General features: G+C 40.3%; 1 protein-coding gene across 1 annotated transcript; it reads right to left on the reverse strand.

Moving 5' to 3' along the window:
• Positions 1 to 1,147: 1,147 nt before the first annotated feature.
• Positions 1,148 to 20,443, reverse strand: LOC139941075 (ubiquitin-like domain-containing CTD phosphatase 1). Its single transcript, XM_071937497.1, has 7 exons — positions 20,278 to 20,443; positions 18,111 to 18,288; positions 16,023 to 16,138; positions 14,836 to 14,934; positions 12,554 to 12,690; positions 5,185 to 5,298; positions 1,148 to 3,346 (listed from the first exon to the last, which is right to left on the reverse strand). The coding sequence occupies exons 1-7, from the start codon at positions 20,441 to 20,443 to the stop codon at positions 3,194 to 3,196; spliced, it is 963 nt and encodes a 320-aa protein (XP_071793598.1). The 3' UTR covers positions 1,148 to 3,193.
• Positions 20,444 to 22,210: the final 1,767 nt, after the last annotated feature.

A 22,210-nucleotide genomic window follows, 5' to 3' on the forward strand; every position in this document is an offset into this window, starting at 1 on the left:
TGGTTAGACTACTAATTACATGTACTGCAGTTTGAGCGAGCTCACGCGCCGTGGATTGTGCGTTGTGCACGGCGTGAATTTGGGCTGTGATGTGTAGATCGCGAAGTTGTCCGACTCCTTATATCCCTATACCCTAAGCTTCTAACAAAATAATTTTAGGGTGAAAATAAAGGGATTTGTAGCTTCTTAATGGAATTTTTATACATCATTACAATTAGAGCAATGCATACCACACTTTCCATGCACAAACACGACATCATGTAAACATTCTCGTGGAATTTAGTGGTTTCCCATTACTGGCATTGTTCAGCCATAGCCACAAACTCCGAAACCAAATATTCTTCATTGATTTCGAGAATTTAGTCTTTTTGAGCCCCAAATTAAAAAAAGACATTGTTTTAATTTAAACAGTAACCATGTCTTTTTAACTCATGTTTATATGCAGTACGCCTGGGGTGGATTTCACAAAGGTAGTCCTAACTCAGGACTAGTCTTAGGCAATGTTAAGAGACTGGACCAGTCCTAAGTTAGGATGAGTTACTGGTCCTAGCTTAGGACCAGTCCTATCTCTTAGCATTGCTTAGGACTGGTCCTAAGTTAGGACTACCTTTGTGAAATCCACTCCTGGTGTGTTTACAATTACATGCATCTAATACCCATTAAAGGACACGTGATGCACGGAGAGCAAACATTAAGCTGAAATTGTACGAAATTTATCACAAATTATTTACTTACTCCTAGTGATTTGTTATTATCTGCCCTAAAAATTATTCAAATGATTGACTAAACCCAGCCCTTGTGATATGTGGGTGCGTTCGTTTAGCTTCCCCGGGTCAACCCCGGGGTGTGGCCGTTTTTTCCAGGACAAACGTGTGCAGATAATTACCCACGTCTGCCTGCAAAAAAACCGCCACATACCGGGGTCGACCCAGGGAAGCTAAATGAACGCACCTTTTGTTTGTCCCATTGGAAATGCTGTATTCACCCCGCCCACTTTTAGTTAGTCCATGGAGTGATAGGGTGATATGATGGGTGCATGAACTAAGACGTTTAATGGTGAATTTTAGCACTAACTAGGATTAAAGGTCTGCATATTGTCTGAAAGTAAAAGTCATAGGCAAGAAAAGCTGTCCAAATATTTGTTCTAATGCTCAAGGAGCTCTATTTATTCATCTCCAACCAGTTACTGTACAATATTTACAACACTGACACCTTCAGCCAGGTTTTGAATCATGCGAATGCAAATGCAAAGTGAGTATTGACGATTGTCATCAGAACTCAACAGTGGTGAATTATTCGTTGCGAATCTGTCACATCAATACTCCTTTCGCAATCACATTCGCAAACAGTATTAAAGCCACTGGACACCTTTGGTAATTGCCAAAGACCAGTCTTATTACTTGTGTACCGCAACATAAACATAACACAACAAAACTGTGAAAATATGAACTCCGTTGCTCTTCTGCAATACGATTCGAGTCAACCCTTCTGTAATTTGCACTTTAGAAAACATTCACTGTTTTTTTTTTATGACAAACTATGCCGGCCGCGGTATGATATCATGTGGTTCAAGCGACGCTTTTGTGCATGCATCTACACAGTTCGCAGTCAACCCTCCTACTAACTGACCATTCAATATCATCAACTGTGGGTTTAAGTGAATGCATTTTAGTATCATTTGGTGAAAGCATCTACATAGTGCACAGTTAACCCTCCTACTGTTTGACCATTCGACATTGCTACCTGTTATTTTGAATGATAGGTAAGCTATACAAGCATGGAATATGACATCATGTAGTAAATGCATCAGCCATCGAAACAGTAACAACTCAACCCTCCTGTCTTTCCACAGACCCCTTGCGTAATGCAAAATGCTACACGGACGCTGAGCTCATGCACTGAATTTTTCACACAAAGAACATCTGTTGTTCAATAACTTGCCTTCTGTTGACCTCAGTGAGAGCACTTATTGAACCCAGTGAGAGCACTTTTTGACTCTAGTTAGAGGCCCTTTTGACCCCTGTGAGGGTGCATGCAAGAGGTCTATACCATCCATATATGTGGTTATGAATGGTAGATACACTGTTCCAGCCTATGATACGATATTGTAGTGACTGCACGTACACAGCAGATAGAAATGTACTTGTATGTATACAGTTGTTCCACCCTACAAAAAGCATACAGTGGAATGGCATTCAAATATTTAAAAGCATAAGATCATTAAACAAAGTCTAGATCACAGGTGTAAGAGCATAATAACACCATGTCCGATTCACGCCACTTCTGGTGTGGCCATTTGCTGATAAAACAACATTAGAAATCATCACTTTGTAGAAATCTGGTTGGAAAAGTTCATTTTGTCCCCAACACCGAGAATTGTGTAGAAATGTTGTCTGGTAGTGCTGTCTTTTGAATCAACTTCCTTTGCCATGTTAACTTAAGATATTGGGGTGACACACAGACAAGCAGCCGATTTCACGAAACTTTATGCAACTGTGTAAGTCCACTTGTGCAACGTTTATGGAGCAACTTGGGCATGTTACACATTTTCCAACTGTGGACCTTTCCCGAACCATGGACCCCAATATCCCCTTTTGTTATAGGTCCCTGGTTTGAATGTGTTTACCTACTGACACACCCACTGTGGGACTAAATCCCCAATTAAACCGCCATATCCACTGTTGAAGCCTTCAATTTTGAAACACCCCGTTATTGCCATGTCATGTTTTGACATCCGGAAGCACCATGGTTTTAGGCAATTTCCTACATGTACATATATTTGTACAGACTTGATACAACTAGGCCTGGGCACCAGTGAAATTTACTATTCCACTAGTCACACCTGAATTTGTAACGACTTCAACACTAGTCGGGACTTATCTCCATAAATCTGGGATATTATCTCCATAGTATACTGTTTGCCACAGCTGCAATATAGTCAAATTCACGCTGAAAGGATTGAAGGATTGTGTCACTGCTGAGTCTGATTGTGTTGTGTAAATAAATTATGTGGTCGTGAATAGTCGTAAGCGACACAATTGGTTCACCAAGCAGGTAGTCCCAACTATTTTTGTAGCTGTTGTGGCACCATGATTAATCAAGTAGTTGAAAAACGGTACTCGCGACTCAACTAAGTAAGCAATAGTCTCAACTTTAACACTAGTCGCACAGGCTTCGATAAAGTAAACTTTCCTCAAGATTTTGGCGGGGGTTTGTAGGACTCCCACTGTCTGTGGTTCAAGTGGCTCAGATCATCCAGGCTTGAGATGTCCTCCAGATACCGAGCAAGTCTCAACAACTCTTTGTCCTTATCTCGATTTTTGTGAGCTTGACGAAACGGCCGGATCTACAGAGTGGAAAAAGTGGTAACAAAAATTACCCATATATCAGAAAATTTACCCTGACGTCATCATCACTGTACCCATGATGACGCCCCTGTGGCTTGTGTATGGTGGGGTGTCATGGTTGAGCGATTAAGTGCGCCGGACTCAAACTCTGGTGTTTCTGATCAATACATACATGTAGAGAGTGGGTTCGAGTCTCAGTTGTGACACCTAAGTCCTTAAAGAAACTGGACACCTTTGGTAATTGTAAAAAAAACAGTCTTCCTACTTGGTGTATCTCAACATATGCACAAAATAACATACCTGTGAAAATTTGGTCTAAACTCATGTGGTCGTCAAAGTTGCATGATAATAATGGAAGAAAAAACACCCTAGTTACACAAAGTTTTTTGCTTTCATGCTTGATTTCGAGAACTCACACGTTGGGTCTCAAAATGAATTCAAATGATTTCTTGAAAAGTTCTGTTTTATCAAAAACTACATGACTTCAGAGGGAGCCGTTTCTCACTATGTATGATACTGTCAACGGCACTCCATTCCTTGTTACCCAAGTAAGTTTTTAAGCTTACAATGTACAACTAATTTGAGTATTAACCCATAGTGTCCAGTACCTTTAAAGCCATTGGATACTTTCGGTAAACAGTAATGTCCAAGGCCCACACTTCGTGTATCACAACTTATACCGGTAAACAAAATAACAAACCTGCGAAGATTTAGGATCAATCCGTCACCCGAGTCTAGAGAAAATAATGAGAAAACCCACCCTTGTTTCTGCACGTTTCGCCGTGACATGACATGTGTTTAAAATAAATGCATAATTCTTGATATCGAGAAATGATACAGTTTTAATTTTTTTTTTTTAAGTAAAGCATTTCGTTGAATAGTATTTTCCAGAGAAGTCTTTCACCATAACCTTCTGTTAAACCCTGTAAGTTATTTGTAAAACTGTGAACTTTTAATTTTTGTTCTGTACCGAAAGTGTCCAATGGCTTTAAGCAAGACAATTAACCATGACGCTTTGTTGGTCCCGTGTGTTGTAAATCGCACATAAAATAACCCAATTGTACTTATCGAAGAGAAGCCATTCACCATGGTTTCCTGGTTTATTTGGCTGCATATTGCGTCATAAAGAAGTAGCTCTCATAATTTTAACATAGTCCCACATATCTTGCATGAAAATACTGGATGCTGGAGCGCCTTGAGCGTTAAACTGAGTGACGCAAGTTACTATTATTATTAGTCGCATTTGACGTACATGCATGTACAAGAGTCCAATATCTTTTTGTATGTCAAAGTCATAATGTATGGACGAGTCACAACAAGTCCGATTTGGTCACCAAGTCAAGTCAAGTCACAATCAGTCAAGTACACGTACCACATTATTTTGTCTCCCCAAGCTGCCTAGTATATGTAAAGAAAGAAAATTGACTCGCCCACCGCTATCTCAACTCGCACTAGGTGGCCAGGTTACCGCTAATTTAGAGCCCTGGCCCGCTTATTCTATTTAATCTCAGTCAGAGCAGACCATGCTTGTGCCGCAGCTACGTTTGTGCATCAAGGTGTTTAGACCAAACATAAGCTGAAAGTCAAATCCTATGGAATTGCCAAAGTAGCTTCTGACTTGCATTTGTAACAAGTCATTATATGCAAGTCCAAGTGAAGTCAAAAGTCAATACTGAAAGTTACAATTGAAATCTCAAGTAAACAATAGCACGTCGAGTCTGACTCTGGTCCCATTCACATGAATCGAGTCAACAACTCTGCCTCACAATGCAATGCCTCAAATCACCTCTGATGTTGCAATAATTAAACTTTTTGCTGAACCAAAAGACAAGCTTACCTTGAGACCATTTTGGGGGTTCATTAGGAAGTTCCTTCGTAGGTCGTCAAACATTATGGTGTTGGTAGTGGTGTACTGCTTGAATTTACCCCAAATAACACCTAGAGGTTTTGTCTGTAAGAGAAAATCAGAATAAAACTTGAGGCTTTCCTTCTCTTTTTGTCCATTTGGTAAAACCGACTTGACTAGGGAACTCAACTAAGAAAAATAGTCGGCAAGTTTTGTTATTAAGTTCCAACCAAATTTCTGTTAGTTCTTTCAACAAAAGCATGTTCAGTGGTTGTATTATAAACTTGGGCCATGTTCAGACAGCACACTAAAGGGAGACGCAAACTTTACGAACAGCCTGGGTGTGGGTGGAAAACCGTAAAAATCAACCTTGCGTTCAGACAGCTAGAAGTTAAACTTGATACGGTTTATCTTCTGCTTTAAGAGGTTACTCAGTACTGTGACCCAACACAACAACATCCGGATCACCTCCGAGGATTTAAAACCAGATGTGTTTGCTTTTATTCTGCCCACACACCATGCTTAAGGATAAAACCAAAGTGGTTTATAGTTAAAATCTTGCCGACCAATGTAATTTAAAATCGATTCAGCAAAGTTTTAAGAGCGTTCAGACAAACAAAGTAATAACCGAATGAGTTAAAACTGTTTAAAACGACTTTAGTACTGTGTTTAAACAGACTAAAGGTGTATTGTTACTGCCAAAAGAAACGATCAGAGTTTGAAACATCGTGGTAACACCTCAGTCTGGGAAAAAAAATATAGATGCATCAACGTGCAGCACCTTCCTTGCTAGAAAATGTTAGTTTCTATCTCCCACAACAAAGAAATTATGGAGCAGCAAAATGGGAGGAGAAAGCTCATTAATACAGAGGTTGCAGGTACTGGTAAAACTCCTACTTTAAGCCATTGGACACTTTCCGTAAACAGTATTGTCCAAAGCCCCACACTTTGTGTTTCACAACTTACATTATAAAATATTAACAAACCTGTGAAAATTTAGGCTCAATCGGTCACTGGGGTCGGGAGAAAATAACGGGAAAACCCACCCTTAATTCTGCACGTAAGTTATTTGTAAATCTGTGAACTTTTATTGTTTTTCCTGTTCTGAACGTGTATAATGGCTTTAAAGCCATTGGACACTTTCGGTACACAGTATTGTCCAAGTCCAACCCTTCGTGTATCACAACTTATAAATAAAATGACAAAACTGTGAAAATTTTGGCTCAATCGGTCATCGGAGTCAGGAGAAAAAAACGGGTAAACCCACCCTTGGTTTCCGCCTGTTTCACCGCGTCATGACATGTGTTTAAAATAAATACGCAATTCTCGCTATCGAGAATTGATAATTGTTTTAATGTTTTCTCAAAAAGTAAAGCATTTCATGGAATAATATTTCAAGAGAAGTCCTTCACCATTACCTTCTGTTATCCCTGTAAGTTATTTGTAAATCTGTGAACTTTTTTTGGTTTCTGTTCTGAAAGTGTATAGTGGCTTTAAACAAAATTTTCTTTGTTAAACCTGTGGTTATTTTTTTGCAAACTTGGTTATCATTTTCCATGTTTAAAAGGAAGTACCTATTTTTGAACTTCTGGCTTCCCATTTTAGAAGCTTCTGTAAGTAATTCAAAAATGAATGTGTGAAAGGTTGCAAACTTAAATTTGCACCCCTTCACATATTAGTCATTTTTTATAGTAACATAATTGTGACTGGTTGGGGGGGGGATACTACAAATGGGGGGGGGAGAGGACTACTACAAATGAAAGTGTGTTAGCTCCCTTGCCACTGTCTTCAATCGCATTTGGTGAGCAGATGACCACTAAGGTCAAACTCTGTGCAATCACAACTAGAACTTAAAATGTCCCTGTAGATGATGTGTAACCAACTTATTACAATGTCTTGGCTTATGGCGACGACGATACAGAAGTGAATGGTCTCAGAAGGGGTAAGTTCAATGTTCACCTTAATGAGTGCATACTCAAGACCCAATTTAATAAAGCCTGTAAGCACACAAACCTGTTAAGCACAGACAAAGATCGCTTAGCAGATAAAAGCTGATAAAGTTTACATTGTTGTGACTGATGACCCACCAATTTTTGGCTAGTAAAGTAATCTGCAAAGCAGTATTTTCTGCTTAATTAAGAATTTGGGCCCAGAACTACAAAACAAAAAGAAATGTATACCAGAGTCGCCTGAACCAAATATATAGGAACAACTCTAGGTCAATCCTAATTAATTTTGGTTTCAGACAGGCACACTTAAAATAACATTTTATTCGGTTCAGCTCATGACGAGATCGACATACATGTATGTAAACCAAGGCACTCTACAGTCATTCCGAACGTCTATAAATGATTGTCCAGTCACTCTTAACTGTTGTTTCAGGCGTCAAACTTTTCAGTAACTTATTAATACAGAACTTGGTTCGGCCAAAGATTATAGAGCGCCGCAAGGCGCAAGATGCGGAACTGAAGCTTTATCTATTATTGGAACGTGAAATACGCATGGGCACCATTTCAGCAAGTGAATGTTTTGTTTCCCATTGAAAGGAATGGTCATTTTCTGCACTGATCTGCACAGGTCTATTGTTGTATCAAAATAGTTACTTGCCAAAATGGCGTCCAGTGGGATTTCACATTCCAGCCTGAGTTCCGCATCTTGTGCCTCGGGGCGCTATATAATCTTTGGTTCGGCAAAACTCTGGGGTGTTCGGTCAGCTGCCACTTGGCGCTCTTAACTCTCCCATTGAGTTCAATTTAAAGTGTGTTTGTTAATTTTTAAATGGTTTAATGGTATTTGCCATATGTACGTGTATCTGCATGATCTTGTTGCTACTAGGCCTGTAGTTAGATCTACTCATTCTGCAAGTGATAATAATAATAATAATAATAATACCATTTATATAGCGCCTTTTCCTAAGGTTACAAGGCGCTCAGAGAATGACAGGAAAAAACAAAAAAGGGAATGCAAACAAAACCAAGAGGAAAACCACGACTAGGCAAAGCTAGCAGCATTTAGCCAAGAAAGTCCCGCGCAAAGCCGGACTCTCTTTGACTAAAACCGCAGGCCAAGCAAGCGAGATTTACTGATTGTAAATGAATGTTTTCAGAGACCTTTTGAACAAGGTAACAGAGCTAGAACTTTTGGTTGAGTTTGGAAGGGAATTCCACATCCTAGGGCCTGCAACTGAAAATGCTCTGTCTCCTGATTTTCTGGTGGTTCGAGGAATATACAAGTTGCCCTGTGAACGTAAGTTGCTCTTTGTAGCCCTGGTTTCTAATGAGTTGGAAATGTATGCGGGAAAAGTACCAGACATACACTTAAACATGTTTAAGGCCAATTTGAACATTATTCGTTTTTCTACTGGGAGCCAGTGCAGCTGTTTGATCAGTGGTGAAGTGGGGACATGGTTTGGGTAGGAGAAGATGATACGGGATGCTCTGTTTTGTATCTTTTGTAACTTGCTTAAATCAGATTGCTTGAGACCACATAACAAAGAGTTGCAGTAGTCCAATCTGGAGAGTACAAGTGCCCTAACAGCGGCGTGACAGGCTTCAGCGTCAATGTACTTTCGGATTCTACCAATATTTCGAAGGTGGTAGTTAGCTGATTTGCAGACTGATGTGACATGATCACTCATCGACATAGTATTGTCGAAGACAACACCAAGATTCCGGATGGAAGTTGATGGGTGGAGTGTGCTGTTGTTTATAGGGAGAGTCAGATGGGCAAGATGTTTGTAGTTACAGCTTGAAGAGGCAATGAAAAATTCAGTTTTCTCTTCGTTTAGCTGAAGCTTGTTGCTTGACATCCAGTGTTGAACGTCACTGATGCACTTCGAGAGCTTGAACAACCCACATTCTGCGTCATTGGGGATTTTGGGGTCAAATTCTACGTAGATTTGGATGTCATCTGCATACATGTGAAACTTGACCTCATGCTGACGAAGAAGATCACCGATTGGGGACAGGTACATGGTGAAAGCCTGAGGACCTATAACAGATCCTTGCGGGACACCGAAGCGAAGAACAGTTTCATCGGAGGTGACACCGTCAGGTAGGATAACCCGACTCTTGCGATTGTTGAAGTATGACGTGAACCAGTCGAGCGCTGTGTCGGTTATACCAAATCTGTCATGGAAGCGTTGCAGGAGGGTTTGGTGGTCTAGGGTATCGAAGGCGGCGGAGAGGTCCAGCATGACCATGAAAATGGCATTGTTTTTGTCGATTGCTCTAAGGATGTCATTTTGTACATGAAGCAGAGCAGTCTCGGTGCTGTGATTGGGCCTGTATGCTGACTGTAGAGGCTCTGCTAGCTGATGTTGAACAATATGTCGGGATAGTTGTTCGCAGGCGATCTTTTCCATAAGTTTGGCTAGGTACTGGAGATTAGAAATGGGGCGATAATTTTTGAGTACTTCTTTATTAAGAGATTGTTTTTTCAGGCTAGGAGTGATGACGGCCTTTTTGAATAGCTCTGGGAAAACACCTGATGTCAGTGAGGTATTTACAATCTCTGTTAGCTTCGGTAAGAATGTAGCCGTATGCTTTTTGAATACCCAAGTTGGAACTATGTCGAGCTGGCACGATTTTGTCGCCGAGTTTTTGATCACTTTATGAAGGTAATCTTTGGTGATCGGCATGAAATGCGCGAACTGAGCACTTGGGGGGCATGTATGCAGATCAGCCGATGAAGTTGAATCAAGTTGAACGTCATCCATATGAGCTCGGATATTTTTAATTCTGTCAGTGAAAAATTTACTGAAAGCTTGAGCAAGAACTGTGGGCGAGTCCTGGATTGATGGGGTTAACCGGGGTTTACCAGTGAGGTTATTGACGATGCGGAAGACTTCATTTGGACTGGATCCTATCAACGACTCTCTATAGAAGACAGATTTAGCTTTGACAAGCACTTCTGCAAGTTTGCGTTTGGATTGTTCGTAGTTCGTGCGGTCACTGGGTAGTCTGGACTTTCGCCACTTGCGTTCCGCTTGACGACGTCCGCGTCTCGCGTCATCAACATCGTTGTTGTACCATCTTGGTTTAGCGCGTTTGGGCTTTGGTTTAGAAGTCAACAACGGTGCATAGATGTCTAGAGCACAGTTAACAGCAGAGTTAAATTCCACGACTGCCGTGTCAACGTCGCCTTCACAGGTGACATCGTGGAGACGTTCTGTTAGTTCACGAGCAAAGGCATTATGGTCAATCTTACGAAAATCACGGAACTTTGATGCCATGAGCACGGGTTGAGGCTTAATGAAGTGAAGTTTGCAGTTGACAACACCGTGGTCAGAGATGTCATTCATGTCAACTGTGCAGGCACTGACCAGTTCGTCATTATCAGATTTTACGATAATGCCGTCTAAAGTGTGTCCAAGTTTGTGGGTAGGGCCAGTAACAAGTTGTTTGAATCCATAGGCTGTTAGTGTAGTGTGGACGTGAGATGTATCAGGTTTGTGAGGACAGTCAAAGTGAATATTAAAATCACCAAGGCAGATTAGTTTTCCAGGTAGCTCATCAATGTATTCGATGAACCGATCGAAGTCACTGAGAAATGTAGATGTCTTAAGTTTGTTTCTTGCAGACGGAGGAGGTCTGTAGATTACTGCTAAGTGGAGGTGATGCGTGGTATCAGATATAAGAGCATGCTCAAATGTACTTGTTTCAAAATTGTCACATGGAACATGTATTAAGTGAAGCTCGTCACGAAAGATGACAGCAATACCTCCATGCTTGTCCCCGGGGCGCGGAATGTTAATGCACATGAACCCAGGTGGGGTTATCTCGTTAATGATTACTTGATCATTAAAGTCAAGCCAAGTTTCTGTTAAAAACATTATATCAATGTTCTGGAATATAATGTAGTCGCAGATGATCAGGGATTTGTTGCAGGCAGAGTGGACGTTCCAGTGAGCTACATTAAGATAGCTTGATTCATTGTCTTGCGAGGGTTGTGACATAGATGGTTGCAGACCATTTCGGACATTTGGAATAGTGCTCTTAATTTTACGGTGGCGGATATGAGAACCAGCCCGCCGACTTCGTAGATGAAGCAGTCCCAGGTCCTTAAGATTTTGGAATACATGGGTTGGCAATGTACACAAGTTGTTGCTAGGTTTTAGAGCAAGAAGTTCAGATCTAGTGTACAGGAGAGATGGCATTGAGTTTGTTTGTTCAAGCTGTACACTTTCATTCATAGTGACGTAATAAGCAGAGTCAAGCATTGTTGTGTCCATGGTGATAACAATGCCCAACGGAGTATAGGCAGACAAAGCGTATACAAGACTTACTGTTAGCAAGGTGACTGGAAACATCCTGCAAAACATCCAGAATATTTCAGCAAAACAAGGTCTGATTTTTCCTTTACAGGTCCTAGCTGATGCACTGCACCATATTCGAAGCTATGTCAAGAATTGGGTGGTAAAATCCAAGCATAACAAGAATATTTCATTGAGATTTCCGGAGCAAATTCTCATAAGCGGCAGCAGCAAAAACAGCGCCCTCTCCCTGTTAATCCTCCTCAGAGCGAAGCTGGTTTCTGCGGATGATAGCATGTTCTCTGAACTGTTGAACCAACTTTCAAAGCAACTTTAGGGAAGCCAGCAATGTTGACAGATTCAAGGCTGGCCTTAAGACAAAACCTATTTAAGCGTTCTGTTTTAGCCACCTAAAGTACAACAACCTTTACCTATTTTTCTGCATCAATGCCACTTTTTTTTAATAGTGTTTATCCTAACTGATTTTACTAATTGATTGTTGCATACAGGTACTGACTATGATTAAGGGAATCAATGTGTGGTGAAGAGGTTTTCAACTAGTGGTTTAGACCCAACGAGGCCTGGTTTTTTATAATTTTACCAACGAAGTCAAGAACCAGGCCTCGGCGGGTTTAAACCACTAGTTGAAAACCGGTTCAACATTCATATGTACCTTTTCGGTCAAAAAACATCAACACTTTTAATCCAAAAAGTAAAACTAAACGCAAAAATTAAAAATTTTCAATGATTTCTTTCAACACAACACCCCTCCAGCTATCAAAATGGTATGGCCCTCGGGTTAACAACTCCTTATAAGGAGATTGCTGTACACATCGTGCATACCCCGTAATGTGGCACACCTGTTCCAGCCAATGCTCTCGATCAATAGCAATGAAGAAACTGTCCAGCTCTCAACTGGTTATAAACACTGGTCGTTATCAATGGTTTAAACACCCCCACATGACGAGCTCTCCACAAATAGGAATTTGAATACATTTTAACTGTATTTTCTCCAACTGTATGGATGCGTTTAAGCACCCGGGAGCATGTTTCATGGATGGAAGCTATAAACATTGTCACTGAAATTATTATTATTAATTTACTTACATCCACCATACCATACTTGGGAGTTTGTACCGAGATGCAGGCGCTACTGTCCACCATGAATGTCAGCTTGTAGTCCGTGTGAGAGCTCACTCCTAACTCTTTCATCTTAACCTCAATCCACTTCATGCTAGTGGCAGCTGATAGGAACAAAGGCACCATTATAATAATATGATTAATCTGGGATTTGAGGCATTGCATGCTGAAGTATCAAGATTGCAGAACTTGCAATCACAAAGTTGAGGGTTTCGAATCCCCTAGCTAATTGCTGATTTCACAATGACTAGAATGAATATTGTCGTTGAGTTACCCTAAACATCGAACCATCCAAACAAACAAACAAAGGAACAAAGAAAGAAACAAACAAACAAAGAAACAAAGAAACAAACAAACTAACAAACAAAGAAAAAAAGAAACAAAGAAACAAACAAACAAACAAACAAACAAACAACAAGCAAACAAACAAACAAACAAACAAACAAACAAACAAACACAAAATCAATCAATCAAACAAACAAACAAACAAAAAAACACAAAATCAAACAAACACACAAACAAACAATCAAACAAACAACCAAATTTATTTGATTTGGGATAACACCATCTGTGTATCTACTTGCGAGGTAGATTTTGTTCTTGAGAGAAATCTCTTGCTTTATATTCTACTAAAGTAGATTTTAGGGATTCTAAAAAGTTCGGAAAACAACTGCTTTTTAAATACTACCTGGGCGGAGGGTAGAAAATCGGCCATGACTACTGTTTTAGCTTCATGAGTGGATTGTTTACATTAACTTATATTACCACAGAGTGAGTTCTTATTTGGTCTAAATGTTCCAACTAGCTTGCTTTAGTCATCGTCGGGAGACTGATGAAATGTGAGAGAAGTGGGCCTACTTATAAGAGTTCAGAGGTTTCAGTGTAGGATCAGCCACTGCTGTAATTGGCTCTCCTCAGAGGAGGTCTGTGGTTGGTTAATAAAGGGCACTTATGCAGCACTTTTTAAATAAGGGAATCAATGAATGATGAAGAGATTTTCAACTAGTGGTTTAAACCCGCCGAGGCCTGCCTCTTGATAATTTTACCGAGACAAAATTGAGGTCAACTATCAAGAACCAGGCCTTGGCGGGCTTAAACCACTAGTTAAAAACCTCTTGAACACACTTTAATTCCCATTCATAAATACCTTTTTGGTCAAAAAACATCAACACTTTTTGTTCAAAAAGTAAAACAAATGAAAAATTATAATTGTCCTATGGTTTCTTTCACCCCACACCCCTCCAGCTATGAAATGGTAAGGAGATTGCTGTACGCGTCGCGCGTATCAAGTGGTGTGGCATAACTGTCCCAACTGTTGCTCTCGACCAATAGGAATAAAGAAACTGTCTTATAAGCACAGGTGCAAGCTCGCGTGTCACGCCCCTGTTTCAACACTTTTTACTGGTGTTATATCATCTGTTCAAACAACCCCCCGTGATGCCCTCTCAACCAATCAGAATGAACGAACTGTCTTAGGTATTTATGAATGTTGTATCAAAGCACCTTATGCTATTACTGACCCTGTTGAATGGTCTGAAGCATTCCTGAAACCATCTCAACTCCTTAGGAGTATGCAGCACCAGCAATCAAATAGGCAGCCCGTTTACTCCGGATGACGAGAAGCAATTATAGTAAAGTGTGTTGGGCAAGAACACAAGAGTCATGACCAGGATATGAACCCATACTCTGATGACTCAGCCACCAAAACTTGGGTTCGATGCTCTAGAGACCCTGGCCTGGAATTTCATCTGTGAAAGGGCAAGGCCATAGTGATTCAGCAAAGGGCACGCCTAGCACCAAGGGCAACAATTCCAGGAATGGAGATAAGTCAGCCACAGATCATACTGCAGTCCCAAAAGGACAACTGCTTATTACCAGAACCAATGCTTATTACCAGAGCCAATATGCATTATCCCTGTCAACCATGCAAAGTTTCAAATCCTACAGAACCAATATTAAATTGGAGGATATGGAAGGGTCTTGAGCCAAAGATACCTGCCGTCAGTCTCACCAAATTCTTCTTAACTTAGGATTAAGCTTACATGTAGGACTTGGGACAAGCTCAATTCCGCATCCGAAGCATTAGGGCCCATTATACCACTCCTTAGTTAAAACAGGCTACATGTACCCGTCCTAACTCGAGACCGGTCTGATCTTGGTGTTTCGTGGAATCGGCTGTAGGTGTTACGTTTAACAAGGATAAAGCATATTAAAGATAGTAGTGTGTCTCGCTTTCCCATTGTACTTACACCAGATGACGATGTCATAGTTCTTATATGCAGATGTAAGAAACTCATGAAGATAAGGTCTCTTTAGCTCCAGGGCATGTTCAGCTACAGATCTGTGGTCTGAAACAAATAACAAGGAGATTTGGACATCAGAGATAAAATTTAGCAAGTTAAATAAAAGTGGAAATTTATAATGGGCCATATCTGTAAATGCCGAAAAATCAAATTTGGTGGACCTTGTTACAACAATGATTTCCTGAAACCATAACATATTGCAGCCAGACCAGCTGATCTGCTGATCCAGAAACACCAGAGCTCGAGTCAGGTGCATTTGACCACACGGCCAGGACACAGCATACCAGGTACCCAAATTGTTATTCCTGGGTCCATGTACACCTGTGGCTTATCTTCGATGTACTAGACTGCATTGGCCCCACAGAAGACCTTGAAATACACAGAGGCCACCATGACCTCCATTCCCCTGGTCTTGGACTTTACAAGTTTCCCATAGACTTTCAGATTTTCCAATTGAAGTGCCTTTTCAAACCAAAAATGCCCTTGCCCTCTCCAAGATCACCAGTCAAGGCTTGCCAAAGTATAGTATACATGTAGTTTTATATTAGATTGATACCCCACATACAGCAGAGTGGTTTTGTGGCTATGCAATCCAGGGTATCAGACTCTGGTTTTGATGGTCTAGTCTGAAAGCACAAAACTTCCTGTGATAAGGGTGTTTTTTCTTCCATCATTATTTTGCAACTTCGACGACCAAGTGAGTTAAAATTTTCAAAGGTTTGTTATGTTGTGCATAAGTTGAGAAACACCATGTGAAAAGACTGGTCTTTGACACTTACCAATAGTGTCCAGTATCTTTAAGACATTTCTGAAAGCCCACTTGTTTCAGAAGACCTACATGTACCATCAAAGACTTATTTATTTGCTCTGTGCCTCAGCACCTTTGAGCAACCCTTTGATTTAGGAAATTTATTTTTGTTTCACCTTTACACTGATGTGTGTAAGCCCCGTACAATCAACACCTTTCTGAGTCCTTTGAAGAAGTACAAAAGTACAGGCATTTTACTTGGGGTGGGATTCTAACCCTCGACCCTCGAATTTGCCGAGCGTACAGTGCTAACGCAATCCAGATATAAAGACTCAATCAACCTTGGGGATTAATATTTCAGAACTTAGTAATGTTATGTTCTTACCAAATAATGTGTAGTCAATATCTAGCACCAGAAGTTTCTTATCGGGTCGTGGTTCATTCAAAACTTTTATTTCATAGTCTTTGACTCTACGTTGAATTTTCTCCAAGAATTCCTCTCTGCAAATGAAAGACAAATAGATAAAATTGAACTCAAATTGAGTGGAATATTAAAAAAAATTGGTATCTTTTGTAACACTTTTGAAAAAGCAAGTTGAAATCTGCATCTAGGCCCAATTTGATGCCTCTAAAAGCACATTTTATTGACTTAGCAGAAAAGTGTTAAGCAAAATGTTATGCCTAAGCAGCTTTATTAAATACAGAGCATTTGTAAGGCGATATAATCCACCAAATTATGATGCTTAAGTCGCAGGAGAGTGAACCTCCACACAGTAAATTAGGCCCTATTCTAGAAAGATGGGAGTCGTGCATTTGAAACCTACGGGTACCAACCAAACCTCCTGGCTGAAACACAAAAATAATAATAATTACAACATTTACAGAGCGCTAAATACGGATGTTTCTAAGCGCTATAACCAGATTGACAAAACAGATGGGTTTGATTTTCCTTCAAAATGTGTGATGTTTTTTATTTGAATTCCAGCAGTAGGGCTTGCTACAAGTACAGTTGCATTCCATTTGTAAGTTTCTTGATCGAGAACAACGCGATTCAGGTGGCACAAAAAAAGGTTTCGTTGGTGCTGGCGCCACGAATATGGAGTGGATTGGCCTTATTCATGGGGTTAGCAAGACTGAAACAACATCCTAAACGCAGGGGGGTGGGGGAGGGGGGAGATGTGGTAGGCTGTTGACAAAAAAAACTGAACTGTTAGCACAAAGCAAGAAAGCTTGTGATCACAAAAGCTTGCATCGTGTACAGTGCTAGCACTATCCACAGTGTAAGGGTGAAACCAGTACCGGTGCATTTATCTGTGGTTTAGCCCTACTGTGCAATCTTCAAGGCATTTCATACATGTATACATGTACATTTAGTTTTTGTCTTCATGTCTTTATATGATCTTAACTGTAACATCAAAAATATAAACTACAAACTGTTATTTTTTTTTGGGGGGGGGGTATAGACAAAATAAACGATTTCCCGGTTAAACCCTTCTTCTGACCTACATTGTATACACGTAGCTGTGTCCATTGCTATGCACCAACATATTTTCAAGAACTTATTCACAAATATCAGCCTTCTAGAAATCTCCGCTCCCAATCAGAATCAGTTGCATTCCATTTGTAAGTTTCTTGAGCGAGAACAACACGAATTAGGTGGCACAAAAAAGGTTTCATTATATGGAGTGGATTGGCCTCATTCATGGGGCTTGCAAGACTGAAAACAACATCCTAAACGCAGGAGGGGGGGGGGAGGGGGATGTGATAGGCTGTTGACAAAAAACCTGAACTGTGAGCACAAAGCAAGAAAGCTTGTGATCACAAAAGCTTGCACATCGTGTACAGTGCTAACACTATCCAGTGTAAGGGCGAAACCAGTACAGATGCATTTTATATCTGTGGTTTAGCCCTACTGTGCATTCTTCAAGGCATTTCTTATACGGTTAGTTTTTGTCTTCATGTCTTTATGATCTTAACTGTAACATCAAAAACAAACTACAAACTGTTTTTTTTTTGGGGGAGGGGGTATAGACAAAATAAATGATTTCCGGGTTAAACCCTTCTTCTGACCTAGTGCGTAGCTGTGTCCTTTGCTGCGCACCAACATATTTTCAAGAACTTATTCAAAAATATCAGCCTTCCAGAAATCTCCCCTCCAAATCACCATCTCTACTTGCCTGTTTATCAGCTCCAACATAGTCATACGGTAAACTTGCATTTTCTACGTCTTCTCCTAGTACACTTTGTAACAATCTCCCCCGCGACATCAAATACGCACAAAACTCTGGATGACAATTCATTACGCCTTCTCAAAACTCATTTTCTAATGACTTTGTACTGTACATCCCATTTGGACGCTGTGTGTAATGCGCTTTATAAAAACGGTTTATTATTATTAATATTATTATTATTATTAAAACGGAGAAATCACATCCCTGAAACGTTTGAATTGTCTATGCCCTGAGTTCTATACCTCTTCTCTGTTTGGATGTCATCTTCTTCCACATCAAAATCATCAATTACTTCATCCATGTCTTTAGGTTTCTCATTGGCAGCCGCTATCGTTTCTTCCCTCGTCCCGACCATCATTAGCTTGGTCTTGGCCTTCAGCTGCAGCACCGACATCAGGGTGTCATCTGCTGGCACCTTACCTGCAAACAAAATTTTTCAGAAGAAAAGAAACTTTTTAGTTGTCATCCTTGAAGGGTTTTGATGCCTTTTGTTGATCAGGTTTTTGGCCATGACATAAATCACTACTCACTTGAATGAAGATGTTCGTAATACAATTTATCAGTAGGAACTTCAACTTCATAAGTAATACAATTTTGGGGAAAAAAGGAAAAATCACAGACCAATGATTTCTGTAAATCTATAAATGCTTTTTTACAAAAATTTGTCTCACTGCGACAACAATGATTTCTGTGAAATTGTTTTACTAATTTTTAAAAAACTAGTGCGCCTCAGTAAGTAATATTTGAAGAGAAGCTCTGGATGTTTTTTACTTTGTGTCATACATGTAGTTAGTTGCAATAATATAGTCCTCCTTCCTTCGCCGTCTGGAGGAGGGTTAGGTATTGCAACTATGGCATGGTACGACCAAAACAAAAATACCAAAAAGTACATCTTTTAGTTTGTATTATTAATTTTATATTACTACACTGTATTCAAAAATATCTTCAAAAGATGTATTACATGTTTTTGCTGCAAACACACATTCAACGCACGATGATGAACTCGAATGGTTGGACCAACCATTTTAAGAAAGGACTGTTAGAAAATACCTTGGATGAGCTCTGTATTATGGAGATTTGGGCCGCACAGGCACTGTTCCACCATGGAGCAATAAACTAGCTGATCAGCTGATCGAACAAAGAAACAAGCATTGACTAACATGAACAACTGCGCATGCGATGTAGTTTTCGTTAGGAGCGTTTAGTTACTCTAGTATTGAGCAGTTACACGTCCAGCGGTTGGAGAGTAGTTGGGATACCAGTGAAAACACGGTGGCCATCTCTTTGCACAAAGGCCGGCCGTCGGTCGTAAACGCAGCAGGTGGCCGCTGTGCATTCTCTATGGAGGAGAGACTGAGCGCTAATTGGATAAATATAAGAGAGGTCTTCGTTCTAACTCCTTCTAGTTTATTGCTCCATGGTTCCACATAGTGCACAAATAAAGCTTGTTAATACTCCCCTTTTTACAGAATGGTTGGTCCAAACATTCAGGTTTGCCGTGCATTGTGAACTTGTACAGTGTTGTGTCAGGAAATTTTCAGGTGTGTACATGCGTACAAACAAAACTTCTTTGTTAAACACCAGAAAATATTGATCTATCAATGACAATCTGAAAACATGTAGCGTTTTTTTAAAGCTCACAGTGTTTCTACAAATATTTATAATATAGTTTCTAGTAGTATGGTAGAACTACATTTTAAAGGCAGTGGACACTATTGGTAATTACTCAAAATAATAAGCATAGAACCTTACTTGGTGACGAGTAATGGGGAGAGGTTGATGGTATAAACAAGTGAGAAACGGCTCCCTCTGAAGTGCCATAGGTTTCGAGAAAGATGTACTTATCCATGAATTTTGAGACCTCAGATTTAGAACTTGAGGTCTCGAAACCAACCATCTAAATGACACAACTTTGTGCGACAAGGGTGTTTTTTCTTCCATCTCGCAACTTCTTGAACGGTTGAGCTCAAGTTTTCACAGGTTAGTTATTTTGTTGCATGTTGAGATACACCAACTGTGAAGCTAGTCTTTGACAATTACCAATAGTGTCCACTGTCTTTAACTAAGTAAGTACACTTTCATTGCCATAGTATACCCAACAAATACAACAGAAATACAAAGGGGGGACCCGTACTCGTCATGACAACAAGTTTAACAATGGTAATAGGCCCTACCATTATTAAATAAAAAGGAATAATTTTCCGTATGGCGCCACCACTTTTTGACTCATTCCTACAAATACAAAAAGGGATCTTATTGTTGAAAGGCAAATTAGATACTGTACCTTATCCCTTAACCTACAAGTACATTGTATTCATGTACATGTAAAATTACAAAACAATTGAATATTTCATATCGAATGAAAAGTGGTGGCGCCATACGGAAAATTGACTGACATTGATTCAATACCTTTAAGTTTCAAGCCGATGAGTTTCTGTCTCTCTGGAAGTACTCCAGTCTGCTTTGAGATCATACATTTCAAATCGTGCACAGTATCAGTGTCATTAATGTCCGAAATCGTGTATTCTTTACCATTCCATTTCACCACCACATTCGGACTCACGGGCGCTGCCATTTTGTTTTCTGATTGTGTAGCGCCCCCATGAGTCCAGAATGTTTCTAAAGTGCGGAGAATTTTGGTTCTGCGGCCCATCTCGCTTTCAAGTATGCTCGGCGCAGTTAGCAAAGATTCTGTATGGGTCTTTATCACTATAATTCTTTTTCTAAAACTGCCTAAGAGGCAAACATGCAGCATTTTGTCCGTTGTTATGCATCTTGCAATGCATTATAACAGTCGCCACATACTAATGGTTTGCTATCTGTTGGCATTTAACAGAGGCGCAATTTGTCACCTGGATCCTTCCTAGCGGGATATCTAAACATCTAATGGAAGTTTTATGTCCACTTTGCGTCGGTCTATGAACCGCGGGACTTGTGTACACAAGAGCTGACCGACACTGGAGACAAAAACCAAGGGTCAATCGTTCCCGCAGATTTTTTATTGAACAAGTTTTATACAATCGGAAAGCCAATCTCAAAAGCTCTTTCTCATGCTTTCTCGTACCGTACGACGTATGGTGCTGTGGCAATTTCATGGGCGTACCAAGAGACTAGAAAGTAGAGTTACAGCCACAAAATTACGCGCTTGGGGCTACACACCAACACACAGCAGAAGCCACGAAGCCGCCAAAAAAGGTTAAACAGGGATGTTTGGCAAAAAGCATTCAAGAGAATGACAGTTTGAACCTGAATTTTCCTGGCATGGCATCCGAAAAATAAAGCTTTTCGGCGGCTTCGTGCCTTCTATAATAAAATATACCATAAAATAATGACATTCAAGCGGCAATGTGGAGATTTCCCCACGACCAAGTGGACGCACAGCGCGCCACATCTGCCCCGCCGAAAAATGATTTGAAGTAAAATCTGAGAGATGATAAGACCATGGTCGAATCACTAATACTATAGTTTAACAAGTTTTACCCCATCATAGAAAAGCCCACCCGGCTCTCTTTTCGTAGTAAATTTGTTGCTGTGGCGATTTTGTAGTACCACCATGCGCCCAGGAAGTAGCATATCCACAACCTGCCGCCGAATTCCGCAGTAGTGACTTCCAAATCTAAACATGCCAAGTCAACAATGATGTAAAAAGTTCCACATAAAAATAAGCTCGACTATTGTACCTTTTGTGGCACTAAAGAACATCAAACTGGCCGGTGCAAAGTGTCTCTCAAGTAGTAGGAATACTTCAACTCTGAAGACGTGACCTGATATGTAAGAAACTATAGAGCACCTCCTGAGATGCCCCCTACTGGAGCAAGAATGCAGAGCTGTAGAGCACAACTATGTATCGAAGCCGTGTCCAAGTTCTGGCTTAAAGGCAGTGGACACTTACGGTAATTACTCAAAATAATTATTAGCATAAAACCATTCTTGGTGATGAGTAATGGGGAGAGGTTGATGGTATAAAACATCGTGGGAAACGGCTCCCTCTGAGGTGCAATTTTCGGGAAAGACGTAATTTTCCATGAGTTTGATTTCGAGACCTCAGGTTGAGAACTTGAGGTCTCGAAATCAACCATCTAAACGCACACAACTTCGTGTGACAGGGGTGTTTTTTTTCTTTCATTATTATCTCGCAACTTCGATGACCGATTGAGCTCAAATTTTCACAGGTTTGTTATTTTATGCATAAAAATTATGTTTAGATGCACCAACTGTGAAGGCTAGTCTTTGACAATTACCAATAGTGTCCACTGCCTTTAAGCAAAACACTGTGTGGACACGATAAGAAGAAGACCTTAATACTTGTGACGTGACAGCCCCATAATATTAAACCCAAAGT

Source organism: Asterias amurensis, chromosome 8, assembly GCF_032118995.1.
Source record: "Asterias amurensis chromosome 8, ASM3211899v1".
NCBI lineage: Eukaryota > Metazoa > Echinodermata > Asteroidea > Forcipulatida > Asteriidae > Asterias > Asterias amurensis.

Excerpts from the sequence above, each read along its gene's own strand:
- LOC139941075 (XM_071937497.1), bottom strand. The coding sequence starts at position 20,443 with ATGGCAGCGCCCGTGAGTCCGAATGTGGTGGTGAAATGGAATGGTAAA. Across the intron at positions 5,299-12,553 it reads CCAAGTATGGTATGGTGGAT|ACAAAACCTCTAGGTGTTAT; the intron begins GTAAGTAAATTA and ends TTTCTCTTACAG. Across the intron at positions 3,347-5,184 it reads ACCCCCAAAATGGTCTCAAG|ATCCGGCCGTTTCGTCAAGC; the intron begins GTAAGCTTGTCT and ends TCCACTCTGTAG.